General features: G+C 38.0%; 1 protein-coding gene across 1 annotated transcript in view; it reads left to right on the top strand.

The window, feature by feature from the left end:
- FRAS1 (Fraser extracellular matrix complex subunit 1) overlaps positions 1-19,108 on the top strand; it is a 446,031-nt gene that overhangs the window by 325,508 nt on the left and 101,415 nt on the right. Inside the window, exons 33-38 of the mRNA XM_036412793.2 lie at positions 3,654-3,768; positions 5,297-5,434; positions 7,543-7,575; positions 12,839-12,970; positions 13,989-14,114; positions 16,645-16,892. Of these exons, the coding sequence (XP_036268686.1) occupies positions 3,654-3,768; positions 5,297-5,434; positions 7,543-7,575; positions 12,839-12,970; positions 13,989-14,114; positions 16,645-16,892 (792 nt within the window). The remainder of the gene's footprint in view (positions 1-3,653; positions 3,769-5,296; positions 5,435-7,542; positions 7,576-12,838; positions 12,971-13,988; positions 14,115-16,644; positions 16,893-19,108) is intronic.

The following is a 19,108-nucleotide window of genomic DNA, read 5'->3' as shown; positions in this document are numbered from 1 at the left end:
GGTTGGCCAAAGTCACCACTTGTGGGAAAGGCCCTGAATAAGCTTTTCTTTCCCGTTTCCTTTGTTTCCAGAGTGATTGTTGTAGCAGAGTTCTCTTAAAACCACCTATTGGGCCCAGCAGGGATCCAGTTAGATGATCTCTTTTGTGATGCAGACTCAGGTCTGAGCTTGCTCTGTTTATTGTGTGGCAGCCAGCTTCTGTGTCCATGTTTATACTTGAGACCTGTCAAAAACTAATAGAATTATTATCTGCACTCTCTGGAAATGTTTGTTTACCCTTGGAATTCTTGCTGTGCTTTGTCTGAGCCTTTCACACCACTCAGAATTTCCTACCTTAGAGTTATTTATGATTTTCCGCTCCAAAAAAAAACTAGAATTCCTTGAAAAAAGGATCTATATCTGATTCATCTTGTATATCTTTGCTTGGTACATTGCACATAGTAGGTTCTTTATAATTTGCTACATGAATATATGAATGGATTAATTTGCTGTCCTAATAAACAATGGGAGAAGAAAATTTCTTAAAGAACCTCCATTTTATTTATCTCATCTTATTATTCATGGGCACCTGATTTCTCAGGCCCACTGTGGGCTTTTGTCTTTACTAGAATGGCCATCAACATGTGAAACTGGTCTTTTTGAATAGAGGGGGACAAGATAATGTTTGTAAATCCTGACCTAGAAGTTTAAGCTATGCATACTTTGCTAAGGCTTAAGTGTTAAAATGTTTGTGTCCCCATTTCCCATCCAATTCTTCAGATGACATTGAAATGCAACGGAAAGTATTAGAAAAAGTTACTTATTACGTTATTATACAAAGTATTTTATTATTTTATTTCTTAGCCTAATCTTTTTATGATGATATGTTTCATTTACTCAACAAATTTTTATCATGTAATGATATGTGCCATATGCTAGGTGGTTGGAATCTACCCATAAATGAAAAAATTCCTTGTTTTTATGAAGTTTACACTCTCTTAGATATAAGTAATAAAATAAATAACTCACATATAGCAAGTTAGTGAGAAGTGTTATGGTAAAACAAAAAGTAGGTCAGAAGTAGGAAATGCAGTGATGGGGGCAGAGTAGACCTATGTTGTAATTTTAAATAAGGTGATCAGCATAGCTCAGTGGTTGAGTGTTGACCTATGAACCAGGAGGTCTTGGTTCAATTCCCTGTCAGGGCATATGTACCAGTTGTGGGCTCAATCCCCAGTGTGGAGTGTGCAGAAGGCAGCCCATCAATGATTCCCTCTCATCAATGATGTTTCTGTCTCTCTCACCCTCTCCCTTCTCTGAAATCAATAAAAATGTTTTTAAAAATAAATAAATGAATAATGTGGTCAGGGTGGACTTTATTAAGACAATGACATTTCAAGAAAGACTTGCAAGAAGTGAAGGAGATGGCCACACATATATTGAGCATTCCAGGCCTAAGGAACCAGGCATTTACAGGCATCCAATTGAGAGTTTGCTTAGATATTCAAGGCATAGCAAGGAAGCCAGTAGGGCTGGAGCAGAGTGAGTGAAAGCAAGTGTAATTGGCATGAATTCACAGATGTGCAAAGTGTTTGGGGGAGCGAAGGGGACAGATCATGGTAAAATGAGGGTGTTGAGCAGAGGGCTACTGTCCTTGTTAAAGAGGTCAGGCTGACTGCCATGCTAAAATAACCTGGGGGCTGTGGGATGGGGCAGGAGAGCAGCTGGGAGGCCATCCTAATAACCCAGCAAGGTGGTGGCAGTGGCCATGGGGAAAGTGGTTGGATTCTGGATATATGCAAAAGTAATATGAGTATTATAAACTCATTATTCTGTAAGGTTCTCTTGTTGACAGATATTTGAATAAAAAATGTCTTCTGTAATGATTTCTATGAAATTTAATTTCTCATTTCTTACTATGTTTAATTGATAAGTACTGAACATTCCAAATAGGCAATATTAACATTGATTATACTTTGATACATCTCAACCTTAATATTGCTTTCTTTGGAGAATCAGGTCCTTTTTCTACCTAGTGTATATTTCTATTAGAGAAATAGTATCCATAAATTTCATGGATATGAAATATCAGTTACCTTGGCTGTTACATATTTCTCTTTTCCATAGTCCTATGTCCATGCTAATTCTCTCTTCTTATCACTTTATTGTTTTAGGAACATCCAGATTTTAAAAAATATTTCACAATACTAAGGATTTGCAGTCATTCTGATGGTTTTGAGATTACAGTGGAGGCAAATAGACTGAACAAGATATTGACCCTACACCTTTTGTCCATACATCTGTGCACACGCTTGTCCACATTTGTAGCTATGTGCACACATTCATGGGCTGTAAATACCTTATATAGGGCATATGTTTTTAACTTGTTGCCCTTACTTGTTTTATTTTAGGGTGAGACACTAGGTACTATTTTGCCGTCCTGATTTTCCTTGCTCTGTACATTACAGAGCTGAGCAATGGCCTGAAATATAATTCTTTGGGACAGGAGGATTTTCCTAACCTGCTAATGCTGCCTCTCCCCAGGACAAGTATGCCTTGGGGACAATTAAAAGAGCAACTGTAATCTTCAATCTTTTCCTGGTTACAAGGAAGAACACCACACCCTATTCCATGATAATTACAGAGCCCTGCTTTCTTAAACAGGAAATTTCTCCTGAAAGGAGGAAAGCTTCAAAGAGCAAGAGAGGCTGTCAAACTAACCCTTCAGGGGTCAGTTAGGAATATCTGCAAAGAGCCTGATATTTTCATTCTGATTTATTGACAGTGTGACCCAGTCAAAGGGCCCATGCTCACATTACTTTCCCCACTCTTCCTCCATTGTGTGTTTGCTGCTGTCTCCAACTCAGTGTTATGCCGGGATTCTGAATCTCTCCCCCTGCCCCCTTTTTTGAGTGTTGTCATTGTTAGTTGGTGATTGATGTTCACAGGTGAATGGATAGTAAAAGCTATGTACACATTGGGCTTCTGATTAATTTTGTTTGAGTCTTCATTGGGTTCGGAAAGCCAGAAGAGAAAAGCAATATCTAGTTCATTTGAGTAGATATTGGAGACAAAGAAATATTGACTATTTCATTATTTACTTTTACAAATAAATAAAAATCTCTGAATTCAAATGATGAGCCTCTGTTGGTTTTTGAGCTCATCTTTAGTCCTTGAAATTATCACAGTTTCAAAAAACTCACAAACCAAAACAGAAAGAATCAAAGTTCCTGTCAGCAAAGCTGGGAGGGGGGAGGGAGGCTAAGAAGGAACTTTTTACCAGATGAACCTTAGCTCATTAAGTTGGAGGAGCAAAGATGTAGCAATCCAGCTGTGAATCCTAGAATATCCAGCTCTGATGGCTCATTTTCAAACCTGCAGCACCATGAGCTCCACATAGGGATAGTGATCATATTAGGATTCCCAGAGCATGCACCAGCATAAACCTGGGGCAGAGGGCAGGGGAGAGAAGAGTCAGGGTGCAAGAAGACATGAAGAGGACTGTACTCCTAAGACTGGGACCAGTCTGTGGTGCCAGACCAGCCTCTTCTGTTGACCTCTCAGAGAAAATTTTGTTATGTGTGTGTAACTAATTTAAAAGCCCAGAGTGAGTTTGTTTGCTTAAATACGGTTTGTTTTTGCCTCTGACTATTCTTCCTTCTTAAACTCTTTAGGCTCGGGAAGATGACCTGACTGTGATTCAGCCTAATTCTCTGTCTTTTGTAAACTCTGAGAAGCCAAGTGGGAAGATTCTATACAATGTCACTTTACCTCTGCATCCAACTCAAGGTAAGATGTGCAGTGAATGGTCTCTTAAGTGATGTCTTCTAGCTGTTGATGAGTCTCCAAAGCTCTGGAGTTTTGTCTGCTTCTACTTATTGAGTTTTCAGAAGTAATAATTATTGATACCCCTTGTTCCCATCCTGTGAGTTTAGAACCAACTGAGAAAGGGAGAGACATTGTGGTCAGACCTATGGAGATGAATGTGTCAACTTTGGTTTCAGTGGAGTTGTACTGGTGAACATAGTGTGCATATAACTTCATTCACTGGATTGAGCATGCGGCCTGTGAATAGGCAGAATTGGACAGACACGCCACTGTTTGTAGAGACAGAGCCTGCCCTGGTGTGGTTAGAGGTGAGCGGACTAGAGAATGTGCTAAGGACAAGGAGCTCTGCCAGAGAGTTCAGAGGGGACTGAGCCACCCAGACCCTTTCCCAATTGGATAGGTCTCTCCCACTCCCATAGGGGATCATGGAAATGTGAACTACAGTCAGAGGAGTGGTGGGCCCCTACCATCAGTCCTCAGCCTGAAGATCTCTGAATGCTGGGTTTGACTAATAAGCCTATGCCCAATAGAGGTGTTGGGGAGGAGATCAACTTCTATTAAGATAATTCTGCTTCCGTCTCTGAGGCTGCTCTCCCAAGACCAGTCACTGCCCTAAATGTAAACCTTTCAGATGATCAAATTCCCAAGGAGAAATCAAAGTCTAAAAACCCTATTACCCTTTTGATAAAATACAAATAAATAAAAAGTCTAAAAGTCTCCATACCCAATTTTTACCCTGCTAAGTCACAGCTAGAGTCGTTCTCCCTGTGCTGCTAGGGAGAGATGAAGTACTTTCAGACTTGTGTCCTGATAGGCTGTCTCTCAGCCCTTCAGAAGTTGAATTAGTGCAACACTAAGCCTCATTCATGTCCTCCTGTGGAAGAGGTAAGAGGACATGAAAGATGATTACAGCATCAGTTCTGTATTTTCAAAATTTAGAAATGACAGGCAAATAGGCAAACTCCTAAAGCATTTATTATAAGCAAAGTGATCATTGTAAATTCAGGTTTTAGAATCATCAAGACTCAAGTTACTATTGCCAGAGATCATCGCAGAGACTAAGGAGTTCCTAAAAAAATAAAATTAAAAAAATATAGGGTAGATAGGTAAAAATCTCTCTGCAGCTCACCAGGAAACCAGTCTGTGCCATTTCCCAGTCACTTTGACCTTTGAACTTAAACTTAGTTGAGAGAATCTCATAATTATAGTATAGTGTCTATGACTTCTGCAGAATTGCCTGGGCTAAGTACGGGCAGTTTGTGTCTGTCTGTTGTTTATAGTCAACGATTCCTTGTCAAGAACCTATTTGGGTTTCAGATTTGCATTTTCTTGAATATCAGGAGAATAGTAAACCAAGAACAACCTGAGAGCAGTGGTTCCTGAAGGATAAAAGACTCTCACCAGTGGTAAAGGCAGCTGATGTCTCTGGTAATGCAGTTAGTCATCCAGAACTACTCTTAATGCTCATGCTCAGTCTCCTTCTCCCCAGGTATCATCGAACATAGGGACCAGCCTCACTCTCCCATCCGGTATTTCACACAGGAAGATATTAACCAGGGCAAAATCATGTACCGCCCTCCCACGGCAGCCCCCCACCTCCAGGAAATCATGGCCTTCTCCTTCGCTGGTAATGCTTTTTTTTCTATTTTCAGGCACCTAAACTGTCCTCTGTGGCTCTTCATGGCAGACTCACCCTAACTCTTCCTGTCATCCTCTTAGGTAGTTTGGTGATGCTGCTTTATAGCTGTTCAAAATAGCTCGAGACTTGCAGGCTAATATGTACCTTGGGCTCAGTTCATCCCTTTTCTTAATTTATTCATGCATCTAGAAATACTGTCAATAAATATTTATTTTATGCCTACTATGTGGCAATCACTGAGTGAGGCCTTGAATATCTAGTGATAAGCAAAAAGGGGCATGAATCCTGTTCTTGGCGACTTTGGGCTTCTATGTACAGAGACAGAATTTGGTAAATAATCCCAGTAATGAATTTTTAATTGTGTTTAATTGAGACTGAAATAAGAGCTCTGATAAGTGGTGGAATTAGGTGTAACAATGCTGACCTAGAGGGCTCAGTGGAGTCTACCCAGTATGATATGGATCTGGGAGAAATAGGGAAAAGCTAAGTAGGCTAAGTGTGCATAAGTTGTTTAGTTATAGAACATTCCTGAAGAAAGAACACACACTGCTTGTGCAAAATCCCTCGCGAGGGAGCGAATGTGGTATTCTTGGGATTGAACAAAAGTCCAGTGTGTCTGGGATGTGAATGGTTGAGCAGAGTGGGATGGATCTGGAGGGAGACAGAAGCCAGACCTTAGAGGCTCTCTATACTTATAGAGATTTGAATCTTCATCCCAACAACAAGAACCCAGTGGAGGGTTTAGGATCTAGGAGGATGACTTTTCATAAGGAACTCTCCAATTGCAGTGATATGAATGGATTTGAGGAGGGAGCCAGGGTGGATGGACATGTGAGTGAAAGGAATACAGTGTGAAGGATCCTGCAGTGCTTCAGGAAAGATTGCGTGTAGGAGTGGAGAGTACAAGTGACCTTTGGGGATTAAAACACAGATTTGTCAGTAGGTATCTTTTTAAAGGAAGAGAAGGCTAAGTAAGAGAATAACTGAATTTTAAAAATCAAGCCAGTGTGGGCCCTGCCACTAGGCCAAGATAGCCTAATCCTTACTACCCCTTATGTCTCCCCTTGACCCAGTAATCAAAGCTGCTCCTGGGAAAGCAGGAGGCTTGAGTCCCTACCCTAAATATTTCTGTGCCTCGAAATGATTCTAAAAATCTTGAAGCTATTTCTTTATGATCGTTAAAGTATATGTATTTAAGACAACTAATATACAGTATTATTTTTATATGGTAACTTTGATAATATGGAAAAGCCTTTCATTTCTTATGATGAGTTGAACATGGATAAAATAATTTTAGAGTTCTGTCTTAAATTATGGGCAACATTTAAGTAATAATTGCCATTATTTATATAACTCTAATTGTCTAGGACATGATTAACTACTCAATTAGATTGAAAATCTCTAAGGCTAGAGGTAGGCCGCTTCTCTAAGGAGTAGTCCCAGTGTTTAGTACTGGGTAACCAATAGCCCATGAAAATGTTCATGGTTCCCTAACCTCTACTTTATAAGACCTACTTTACAAGAAACTCAGGGTAGTCTGGGATTAGAGGAAAAGAAAACATGTCAGCCATAGTTGAAGTTATTTCCATATCCATTATACTCGCCTCAGTTCCTAGAGACTCTTTAGAGAGAGCAGAATCCTGTCCTGTATAATCTATGAGGTAAATGCCAGGAGATAAATCTCTCACACTGTTACACTGTGTAACTCATTGTCCCAGGCATCACTCAATTCTACAATGGAATTGACCCACCAGACAGCCTTGTCAGTGATATATGACATCACCCACACTCACGGATTTGTTAGGTTTTATGTACTGATAAAATGGGATCTGAATGAATGTGTTATAAATCACTCTGACTGCTGTGATATAAAATTATAGCACTTTGTGGTCCTCTTGGTTACTTAAAATTAGTGGTGGCACTAATTTTAAATTCAACATAACATTATCAGCCTGGTGGCCTTTCCTTCAAGTATAATAATTTAGATGAAAGCATCCTTTATTTTTCTAACCTCTGCCACATATTGTACACCTTCCACATCTGTTTCTGACCTCAAAATGTTTAGTACACTGATTTTATCTCTTCTGTTCTTGCAGGTCTGCCAGAATCGGTGAAATTCCACTTCACAGGTGAAAATTTTAATCTCAATTTTATTAGAAAATGGAATTTTTCCTTTCCCTATTAGTCCTTTCATTCTTTTTTCCCCCCTCTCTTCATCATTACTTTTAACTATTTTCTAAGAACTGCTTAAAAGTTACATGAGACAAGTTTCTTCTAAAATAATCACATGGCTAGTTAAATAGTCATACCTTAACTTTGTATTCATAGGGAAAACAATCCACCAAGGACACTAAAGGTTAGTGTTGTTTGAGCCCCATTTTAACTTGTTCAAATGCTTATTACAATAAAAAAAGGTAATAGTGGTTAAGATGATAGACTCTGGATCTATACTGTCTGGGGTTCAGCCTACTCTGGGAAAGTTTTTTAACCTCTCTGTTCCTAAATGCCTCATCTATCAGTGGGGAAAGTAAGTCATAATTATGTTTATGTAAAGTTCCCAGGACAATGATTGGCACATTATCATCTCTGCATGACACTCACCTAATGAAAGTGGTTGTACATAGTCTCAAATAGAGCCTTTCATTGAATACCTTGTTACTGGATGGAGAAGTGTTATGGCCCAGAGAGTGAGTTGTGAAAGCTGTGTGTAGGAGACCTCATCATCCCAGCGTTAGTTCACAGTCCACTAGAAGCTGAGTGCCAGCAAGAAAAAGCAGAGTCAGATCTGACATATAGGCTGGGCCAAACAGAGACAAGCATTCTTGTTTAGATTTAAAGTGAGGATGCTTGATTATAAATGGCATCCTTAAGTAGTTGTCTAGTTAGGATTGACTATTCCATTAGAATCAGCCATCCATATGTCCTGTCACTTTCCATGTAGATGTAAATCTTGGTGGGAGAGAGAGCCACCTTCCTCAAACTCCCAGACCTGCCTTTTTTCTTTGAGGGTTAAAAATCACACTTGAATCAACAGTGAATTTTAATGTTATGTCATGTTTTTAAATTTTCTTATTGAGATATAACGTATTAGTTTCAGGTATACAACATAATCAGTTGATATTTGTGCATACTAAGAAATGATTACCACAATAAGTCTAGCTAACATTAGTTACCATATACAGTTGCAAAGGTTATTTTCTTGTCTGAGAACTTTTTTATTGAATTTACTGGGATGACATTGGTTAATAAAATTACATTTTAAAATTAGATTTTTAAGTGTACAATTCTATAATACATCGTTTGTATATTGTATTGTGTTCACCACCCAAAGACAAGTCTCCTTTCATAACCATTTATACCCTCTGTACCCTCTCTTACCCCCTTTTCTCATTGGTAATCACCATACTGTTGTCCATCTGTGAGTGTTTTTGGTGTTTGTTTGTTGTTTTATTTTTGCTTAATCCCTTCAGCTTTTTTATCTAACTCCCTTCCCTTGGTTGTCAGTCTGTTCTCTGTATCTATGAATGTGTCTCTATATTGTTTTTACTTTATTTTGTTTATTAGATTCCACATATAAGTAAAATCATATTGTACTTGGCTTTCTCTTTTAAAACATATTTTTTAAAGAAAAAAAGAGTAAGTCTTTCAATAATGTACAAGCCAAAGCAATGTACAGTATTGTCTTATTCCACTGGCTTATTTCACTTAGCATAATACTCTTCAGGTCTAGCCATGCAGTTTTAAAAAGTAAGATTTCCTTCTTTTTTGTGGCCAAATACTATTCCATTGTGTAAATATACCACAACTTTTTTAATCTACTCATTTACTGATGGACACTTGGACTGCTTCCAAATCTTGGCTACTGTAATTAATGCTGCAATAAATATAGGGGTGCATATATTCTTTCAAATTAGTGTTTTGAGTTTCTTTGGATTTACTAGTATTTCTAGAAGTGGAATCATTGGGTCATAAGACCATTCCATTTTTAATTTTTTGTAATAACTTCATCCTGTTCTCCACAGTGGCTGCAGCAATTTGCATTCCTACCAACAGGGAACAAGGGTCCTCTTTCCTGTACATATATGCCAACACTTGTTGTTTGTTGATTTATTGAAAATAGCCATTTTAACAGGTGTAACATGGTTATCTCATTCTGAATTTCTCTAATGATTAATGACATTGAGCATCTTTTCATATGTTTATTGGCCACCTGTATCTCCTCTTTGAAGAAGAATCTATTTAGGTCTTTGCCCATTTTCTTAATTGGATTATTTGTTTTTATGGGTGTTGAATTTTATAAGTTCTTTATAAATTTTGGATGACAACCGCTTATCAGATATATCATTGGTGAATACGTTCTCCCATTCACTGTGTTGTTTTTTCATTTTGTTGTGCAAAAACTTTTTAGTTTGATGTAATCCCATTTTTTTGTTTGTTTTTTTGTTTCTCTTGCTGAGGAAATATATCAGAAAAAAATTCCTACCAAAAAATCTTAGATTTTACTGCCTATGTTTTCTTCTAGGATTTTTATGGTTTTTGAGTCTTTCATTTAAGTCTTCAATTTATTTTGTGTATGGTGTAAAAAGGTAGTCTAGTTTTGTTTTGTTTTTTTGCATATATTTGTCTAATTTTCCCAATACCATTTAGTGAATAGACTATCTTTACTCCATTATATGTTTTTGCCTCCTTTCTCAAATTAGCCATGAAGGCCTGGGTTTATTTCTGGGCTCTCTATTCTGTTCCATTGAACTCTATGTATGTTTTTATGCTCGTACCATGCTGTTTTGATTACTATGATTTTGTTGTATAGTTTGATATCAGATAGTGTGATTCTTCTAACTTTGTTTTTCTTTCTTAAGATTGCTGTGATATTTATGGTCTTTTTGTTTGCTTGTTTGTTTCTTATAAATTTTTGGACTGTTTGTCCTAGTTCTATGAAATACACCATTGGTCTCTTGATAGGAGTTGTCCTGAATCTATAGATTGCTTCGGGTGGTATGGACATTTTAATTATGTTAATTCTTCCTTTCCATGAGCACAGTATATGCTTCCACTTATTTGTATCTCCTTCATTTTCTTTCTTCAGTCTTTCATAATTTTATGAGTACAGGTTTTTTATATTCTTGGTTAAATTTAGTCCTGTCTATTTTCTTTGATGCAATTGTGAATGGGATTGTTTTCTGAGTTTTTCTTTTTGATAGTTAATTATTGTTGTACAGAAATGCAACTGATTTATTTTGCATCCTGCTGCTTTATTGAATTCATTGATCAGTTCTATTAATTTCTTGGTGGAATCTTTAGGATTTTCATCATCTGCAAATAATGATAGCTTTACTTCTTCTTTTATAGTTTTACTTCTTCTTTTATAGTTAGATGCCTTTTATTTCTTCTTATCTAATTGCGAGTTGGCAGGGGAGGGCAGTTGGGGGTGATCAGGATGGCAGGGGAGCAGTTAGGCATCAACTAGGCTGGCAGGGGAGTGGTTAGGGAATGATCAGGCTGTCAGGCAGAAGCAGTTAGGGGCAATCAAGCTGGCAGGCAGGCAAGCAAGCGGTTGGGAGCCAGGAGTCCCTAATTGTGAGAGGGACATCCCCCAAGGAGTCCCAGATTAAAGAAGATGCAGGCTGGGCTGAAGGAAAACGTCCCCCATCCCCCCACCCCAGTGCATGAAGAGTGGTGAAAGCAGACATTCCTGTCTTGTTCCTGTGCTTAATTTTTAAGATCTACTCTCTTAGCAACTTTCAAATATGCAATACAGTATTATTTACTTTAGTCACCATGTTGTGCATTACATCCTTAGGGCTTATTTATCTTACAACTGGAAGTTTGAACCTTTTAGCCACCTTCACTCAGATAACCCACCTCCTATCCCTTACCTCTGGCAACCACTAATCTGTTCATTTTTTAGAGCCCACATAACTGTATAAGTGAAATTATATGGTGTGTCTTCAATGTCCATCCATGTTGTCTGTTGCAATATTTCATTCTTTTTTGTGGCTGAATAATATTCCATCACATATATATGATGTTTTCTTTATCCACTTATCCATTAATGGACACTTAGATTGTTTCCATGCCTTGCCAATTATAAATTATGCTGCAGTAAATACAGGAATGCAGATATCTTTTCAAGTTAGTGTTTTGTTTTGTGTGTGTTTTTTTCTTTGGATAAATACCCAAAATTGGGATTGCTGAGTCATATTGTAATTCTATTTTAAATTTTATGAGGAACCTTCACACTATTTTTCATGGTGGCTGCAACAATATACATTCTCACAAACAGCACACAAAGGTTTTCTTCGTCCTACATCCTCACCAACACTTGTTAATTACTGTGCTTTTGATAATAGCCATACTCACAGGTGTGAGGCAATATCTCACTGTGGTTTTGATTTGCATTTTCCTGATGATTAGTGATGTGAACACCTTCTCATGTACCTGTTTGTCATATGTATGTCTTCTTTGGAAAAATACTGATCAGATCCTATTGACCTTTACTAAGTTCAGAAGAAAGTGAAGAAGGAAACCAGTTTTCTTATAACCAACCCCTCTAAAAACATAGCACACATTCAAAAATAATCCATAGTAAATAAAGTTAAAAATAATAAAAATAAAGTAATCAATAGGGCAGTTTTCTCAGTTGCCACTACAAATAAACACATCAGTGAGCTAGTAATGCAGGTAATCCTCTTGGCGTTCAGAGAAGCCAGGTGTGTTAAGTTATGGGGAAGTAGAAATACGAATCAAGGATCAGGCAATTCTGCTTTCATTTCCCTCAGGTGATCAGTATTCACTTGGCTGTCAGGTAATCCAGGGAAATAAATCTTAAGGTCACTGTTTTGTTCACCAAGGTGTCTTCCATTTATTGTGTTGTGCATAACAGCCAGGTAAAAATAGGTCTGCTTACTTCCAAACAAATGCCATTAGAGATATTTGTATGGACATTTTCTGTCCTGTTCAAAAGTTATTTTCTAAGGAGACAAAGACATGTCCTCTCTAAAAAGATTTCTTGAAAAAATAAATCTTTCTCTGGAACATTGGAAGAATGAATTTAATAAAAAAATAATAATCCCATAAATAAAAGCCTTTACCAACATCATATAAGGGTACAAGTTTTGTATTATTTTTCTTTCTACTAACATTTATCAACATCACCTTGTTGGGAAACTTGCTTCTTGGAATGACCTTGTTGTTATGGCCCTTTACCCTTCTTGTTATCCCACAGAAAAGGTTTTGTTAGAACAGCTCACAGTATCTTGCTTACTCACTTTTCCCATTTGTCAGCATCTCTTCAAAGTGCTATGGTAATCTAAAAATCTCTGGATACACGTTTATGGAAATAGCCTGAAGGTGACCAGCCTACAGCAGATTTATGTGTGTGTACCTTTCTAGTTTCGGATGGAGAACACACGAGTCCAGAGATGGCCCTCACCATTCACTTACTTCACTCTAACCGGCACCCTCCGGTGTTCCAGGTCACAGCTCCGCTGCTCAAGGTCAGCCCAGGAGGCAGAACTTCCGTAGGTAAGAACTGGGAGCCTGAAAGAAGCATGGCTCTGAAAACGGGACCATATTTTAGCAACGGTTCCTATTCAAACCTCTTGATGCTTACCAAAAAATAATGACCTCCTCTTTCAGAAGGTACTTGCTCCTCATCTGTATCCTTTCCTCTGCCCATTTCCATGAAAATAGAAATAGCATGGAGAGAAGGCAATAAGCCCTTCTGAGGCCAATGCTCAGTGATGGAATATAACACAGAATTTATTGTCCAGCCTCCATGAGACTGATTTGTGGCCATCACTAAAATATAAAGTAACAGAAAGCAGAGAAAATAGGGGGGGGACCTTTTCAATGACTTCCTTCATTTCCTATTTAGAAAGTAAAGAGTAACGGGAGAAATGACAGATCACAATAACCTTGGGAAGCTGTGAAGAGTGAGTGTTGGCCCAGTTCTTTTGTATGTGATATACCTATTACTATACTCACGCTTTAAAAGTGTATTCATTTGCCAAGAACATCCTAAGTGCAGATTCTTATCCAGTTTCTACATGGGGTATTGGCCAAAAATCAATTATCATCCAATTTATAAACAACTGTCACTTTCACCCTACTTCTCACTCCAGTGAGGGCAGGAGCAGCTATTGTTAAAATAACTTGGCTCTTAAGTCGATTCAGAGAAAGAAGAAGGAAAGAAACAATGAAAAGGAAAGACAGTTTTGGAGAGTATTTTTTGGTAGAAAACCTACCCTATGGTTAGTCAGGACTGACCATGCCTTCATTTGTGTGGAAATAAGAACGGTTTCTGCCTTCAGAGCTACCTACCTATAAGTTAGCTTGTAGAAGAATCTACTTGTAATTTAGGAATTGACTGTATTATCAGTTTTTATTCCTTTGTGGTTGATTGGAATTAAGCAGTGCTTTCTTATAACTATCAGATTACCCACAACATGGCTTCCAGCCGGGCCTGTGGCTTCAGTGTACACAGAGAATACAGTGTTTAATGTGCACACCTTCTCACCAGGCTTTATTCTCCTGACCGCAGGGCTGCAGGTGGTGATGAGAGATGCTGAGACAGCCTCTGAAGAACTCCTCTTTGAGCTTCGGAAGCTGCCGGAGCACGGTGTGCTCCTCAAGGACACAGCTGAGTTCCCAGGGCCCATGGCCCCAGGTAGCTGCTCACTCTGTCATCAAGGGATTTCTTGTTCTGCAGTCAGTTTTATGTGTCTCAGACAAGAAGTCAGCAGTTGTGTGGGACAAACTATGAGGAGATAACTTAGAAGTGCGGGGAATTAGTGTTTAGTTCATTAGCTTAAATATTTGGGACTTCTCTGTGCCACCTCCTATGCCCAAAACTTTGAAGTTGTTTCCTCAAGTTGTAGGTGAAATTGGTTGATTTCTGAAACCTGGAGTAAACACATTCAGAACAACCTTGTAGGAGTTGTCAGTTGTCACTCTCCTATAGACTGTTCATGAACATGAATTTCTTTCCTTACTATGATATGTAAATCTTCACAGTATTTATAGCACTGTGATTCCAATAGTGTGAACTATACGTATCTTCATAATAAAAAGGGAACATGTTTTTAAAATAGTATTTACGGAGTATAACAGTGTGGTGATGTGACAAGCTTTCCAAAAATAATATTTACTGCACCTTTCCAGCTATAAAAAATAGCACATATTGTTTAGAATGTTATAGAAAAGCACAAAGAATATAACTAAATCTAATTTTTAATAGTCATTTATTATATATCAAAGTAGATATTACCCCTTTGAAAGTTGTTACCTTGGGAAGCTCTATGCTTATTCTGACAATCTGTACTTTCTCAAAACCTTCATATAATTTCTAGTTGTCATGTAAAAATGCATTATTCCGAATATCCCTGCAGAGGTAGGGGGCATGAGTTTGACCTTGAAGGTAGATTGAATTTGTGAGAACAAGCAGTAGGCACTTGGGAGTCACAAAGGCAGATTTTTTTTACAAATTTACTGAACAACAACAAATTATTAGAATAGATTTCTAGTACCCTAAGGGAACTACTTTAGGAGCATAATAGTCATAACCCAGATATGTGAACATTATATTTCACCTATATTTGTGTAATTAACATAGAGATCCAAAGATGCTAGTAAAATGTTCTTTTTAATGTATTACAATAAAATTATCAGTTTTATTACTTTTTTAAAGCACATCACCACTAGCACCAGTAAATCACCGTAACACAGTGTTGAAAGAGAAGGCTTAGAAGACTAATAAAGACCATGAATAAATTATTTAGTTTAATTACATCATACCAGTTATGAGAGCCAATAATCTATCAGGAGCTAGAGTTGAATATAACATCCAAGAAGACCAGTACCTCGACTGTGCTCTGTGGAATTGTTGGGACCCAGGACACAATTAGAATTTCTCATAAAAAGGGATCCTTGACCAAACAGTTTTGAGAAGCTATAATATTGTATATTAAAGATTCTAAAATTCTAATAAATCCTGCATTGTAAAAATTAGAGAAAGACAAATACCATATTGATTTCACTCATATGTGGAATTTAATGAACAAACTGAACTACAAAGTAAATAGGGATAAGCTTATGGCTAGAGGAATTTGGGGGGGGGGACAGGGTCGGGGGCATGGGTGGTTTGAGCAAAAAAGAAAGAGGAAAGAAATTCATGGACATGGACAACTGTGGTGATTGCAGAGGCAGGGGAGTTGAAGAGAATAAATAGTGATGGGGAAAAAATAATAAATGAATGGATAAATAAATAAAATCAGAAAAATAGTTTTCAATTTTAAATTTTGTTTAAACCTATTTTTCCTAAATTAATATGACCTTTTTCACACAGCATATATCAAATCTATCATGAATTAGTGCTCCAGACTAAAGTTTTTAATTTCAAGTACATTTTTTTAATTTTTAGGTATTTTTTTAATTTAAAAATACCTTACACTCTCAATTAAAACAAAGACCTCTTAGAGATTCATTAAGAATAATTTATTTTATTGTTCAAAATTTTTTTCATATCAAGATTAGATACTAGAAGGACTATCATAAAGAATAAAGGCATGCCGGGACCGGTTTGGCTCAGTGGATAGAGCGTCGGCCTGCAGACTGAAAGGTCCCGAGTTCGATTCATGTCAAGGGCATGTATATTGGTTGCGAGCACATCCCCAGTGGGAGGTGTGCAAGAGGCGGCTGATTGATGGTTCTCTCTCATCGATGTTTCTAACTCTCTGTCCCTCTCTCTTCCTCTCTGTGAAAACTCAATAAAAATATATTTTTAAAAAAAGGAAAAAAAGAAAAGAAAAGAAAGAATAAAGGCTTGTCTTTTATTCTCTAGACCTGAAAGTGATGAATGGATCTTCTAGAGGCAGATTTAAAACACACACACACACACACACACACACACACACACACACACACATATACACACAGTAGAGCTGCCTCCCATGGAATAAGCCACCTCGTCAAACAGGGATCCTTTCACCTTGAGAAGTGTTGAAGGACAGTCTAAATACCTTTTTCAAGGGCAGTGTAAAGGGAATTCTATATTGGGTGGGTGGCTGGACTAATTAGCTTCCATCTCCCAGCTTGTGATCCTATATGTGCTTTGAAATCCTGAGATCAAAGGAGTTATATAAATGAAAAGCGTCATTCCCAGAAGTAATTGGTTCTGTAATTTGTTTTATTCTTGAAAGGTGACACTTTCACATACGAGGATATGAAGAAAAATGTGCTGCAGTATCTCCATGACGGCTCTTCTGCGCGGGAGGACAGCATGGAGATCTCGGTCACGGACGGCCTCTCGGCGACGACAGTGGACGTGAGAGTGGAGGTGTCACTGGCAGGGCCCCCAGCACCTCAGCTGGCTGCTGGTGCCTCGCTGAGCATGACCGTTGCCAGTGAGAGCACAGCTGTAATCACTAGCTCTCACCTTGCTTACATCGTAAGTGCTCACACTTGCCTTCCTCTTCTCTGCTCCCTGAGCGGGCTGACTAGCGGGCAGCGCCATGTCTGAGTATCTGGGGCTTCAGGTGGATGGCTCCATAGAAAGAGCTTTTTCTCAACTTCCCTATAGCTCTGCTCTTCAGAATAGTTACACTCTTTGTTCCAACAGCTCTCACTGTATCATGCACAGACAAGTGAATGGGCAAACCTTGTTGAACACACAATGTGTACGTGTAGGGATGAGTGATTGTCAATAGGAAACATTGCCAATGTTAGAAAAGCCCAAGTCCCCACATTTTAAGCTCCATCCATAATGTTTCAAATGAGAATGTTATGGAGAGAGCATGTCCGAAGAACTTGCCTCGTCCGTGACTAACAGGTAATACTATTGCATGGCCCACTTTTCTGAGAGAAAGCCCACTCTTCACCAGCTTTCGTCTCAGGTCCAACTCTAGACAGAACATGGCTCAACCCTCAGCAGTGCCTCTCTGCCAGGCCTCCTGGGCAAGGTTCTGGTCTCTGCCTCCGTCCATGCCCTGAGAGAAGCAGGGTGATTGGGGCACAAGGGTAAGCTAAGGAGTCCTAGTTCGTTTTTTTTTTCTAATCTGACCTTAACTTGTTAATAATTCTTGTTAATTAAAAACTCATCTTTCTTTGATTTTACCTTTAACCTTAAGGAATTAGGATAATTCATTTTATTTTTCAATTATATATGTTGTAAAACAGATAGCAGCTCTCAATGTAAGCATAATAATGAGAAGTTTTGACAAATGTACTGACAATAAGAATGATTATCTGAGTGGTAGTCATTCTTAATATTTTATTTTTCCTTTACTAATATAATATTAAAATTCTAAGCAATGAGCTGGCTTTTTTTTTTTTTTTTTAGCTGATCTTTTTAGAGAGCGGAAAGGAGAGAGAGAGAGAGAGAGAGAAAGAAAAAGAAAGAAAGAAAGAAAGAAAGAAAGAAAGAAAGAAAGAAAGAAAGAAAGAAAGAAAGAAAGAAAGAGAGATGTGAGAAACATTGATTGGTTGCCCAGGCTGGGGATCAACTGAAAACTGGGTATGAGGGCTGACCTAGTGTCATACCTGCCACCTTTTGATATATGGGACATCTCTTCAACCAACTGAGCCATCCAGACATGGCAACCTTTAAAAATAACACTATGTAGTTTTAAGTAATCTTTTATTATACTGGGCTGAAGAGTCTGGCTATAAAATCTAGTCCTAAGTAGTAGTATGAAAGATAAAGCATTGGCTTGGGAACAATTTTTTCAATTTCTTTTGCACAGATTTTCCCCCTCAGATTGTCTTTTCTTAAATTATGGGAAACTGTATTCCATCCTATTCTTCTCCTGGGTCTAGTACAGTTTCAGAACAGTTTTTATTTTGTTTTGCTTTTTAATTGACAGGTGATTTTTACCATAGGTTATGCTCTTAAATTGTATGAAACTCATGAATTCATAAAAAATGTATGAATACAGATTTAATCAATAGATCACCAAGGCTTGAAAAATGTTTGACAGACCAAAATTGCACTCCAGGAGCGGTTCCTGCCCATTAACTGCATATTATAAGCTGCATATCAAAATGCAAGCCCATTGGCAACTGAACGTGTATTTTCAGAAATTGATTGAATGAGAATTTACCCACTAGAGCAGAAAGACTCCTACAGAACTGTCCTAGCCTGCTGAAAGCATAGCATATTTTAAAGACTTAGCTAAAGCATATACTAACTTTCTCTGAGGGCTGTAGAAGAATTTTATATTTAGTATAATGGGGAAATTTTTTCTAGATGTGCGTAGTCAGTCAGCTAGCAGTAAACATTCAGGAAGGTTGGAAAAGCTATATGAACTCTGATCATTAATGAGGCACAATACAAAGGGAGAGGAGCAGGTGAGCCTATTCTTAATTAGAGTTCATTAACGGGATGTCGGGAGAGACAAAAGGCAGAAATGGGATTCTGTGTGATTTGCTTATTAATGGTGATTCTTTTACACCGTTTATATGCACTGCAAGTAAACAAGTAGGGGAGGGATGCTATGGATTTTGTAGTTAGAACAGATGGGTTTTAATCCAAGCTCACCACTTACTGGCATAGGAATACTTAGCAAATTACTTAACTCTCTAGAGCTCCGTGTTTTGTTTTGTTTTGTTTTGTTTTTTTATCTATAATATGAGGAGGGTGATATAAGATTGATCTTAAAAAGTTAA

The sequence above is a fragment of the Pipistrellus kuhlii genome, unplaced genomic scaffold, assembly GCF_014108245.1.
Source record: "Pipistrellus kuhlii isolate mPipKuh1 unplaced genomic scaffold, mPipKuh1.p scaffold_m20_p_1, whole genome shotgun sequence".
NCBI classification, from domain to species: domain Eukaryota; kingdom Metazoa; phylum Chordata; class Mammalia; order Chiroptera; family Vespertilionidae; genus Pipistrellus; species Pipistrellus kuhlii.
This window is presented reverse-complemented; position numbering and strand designations above follow the sequence as displayed.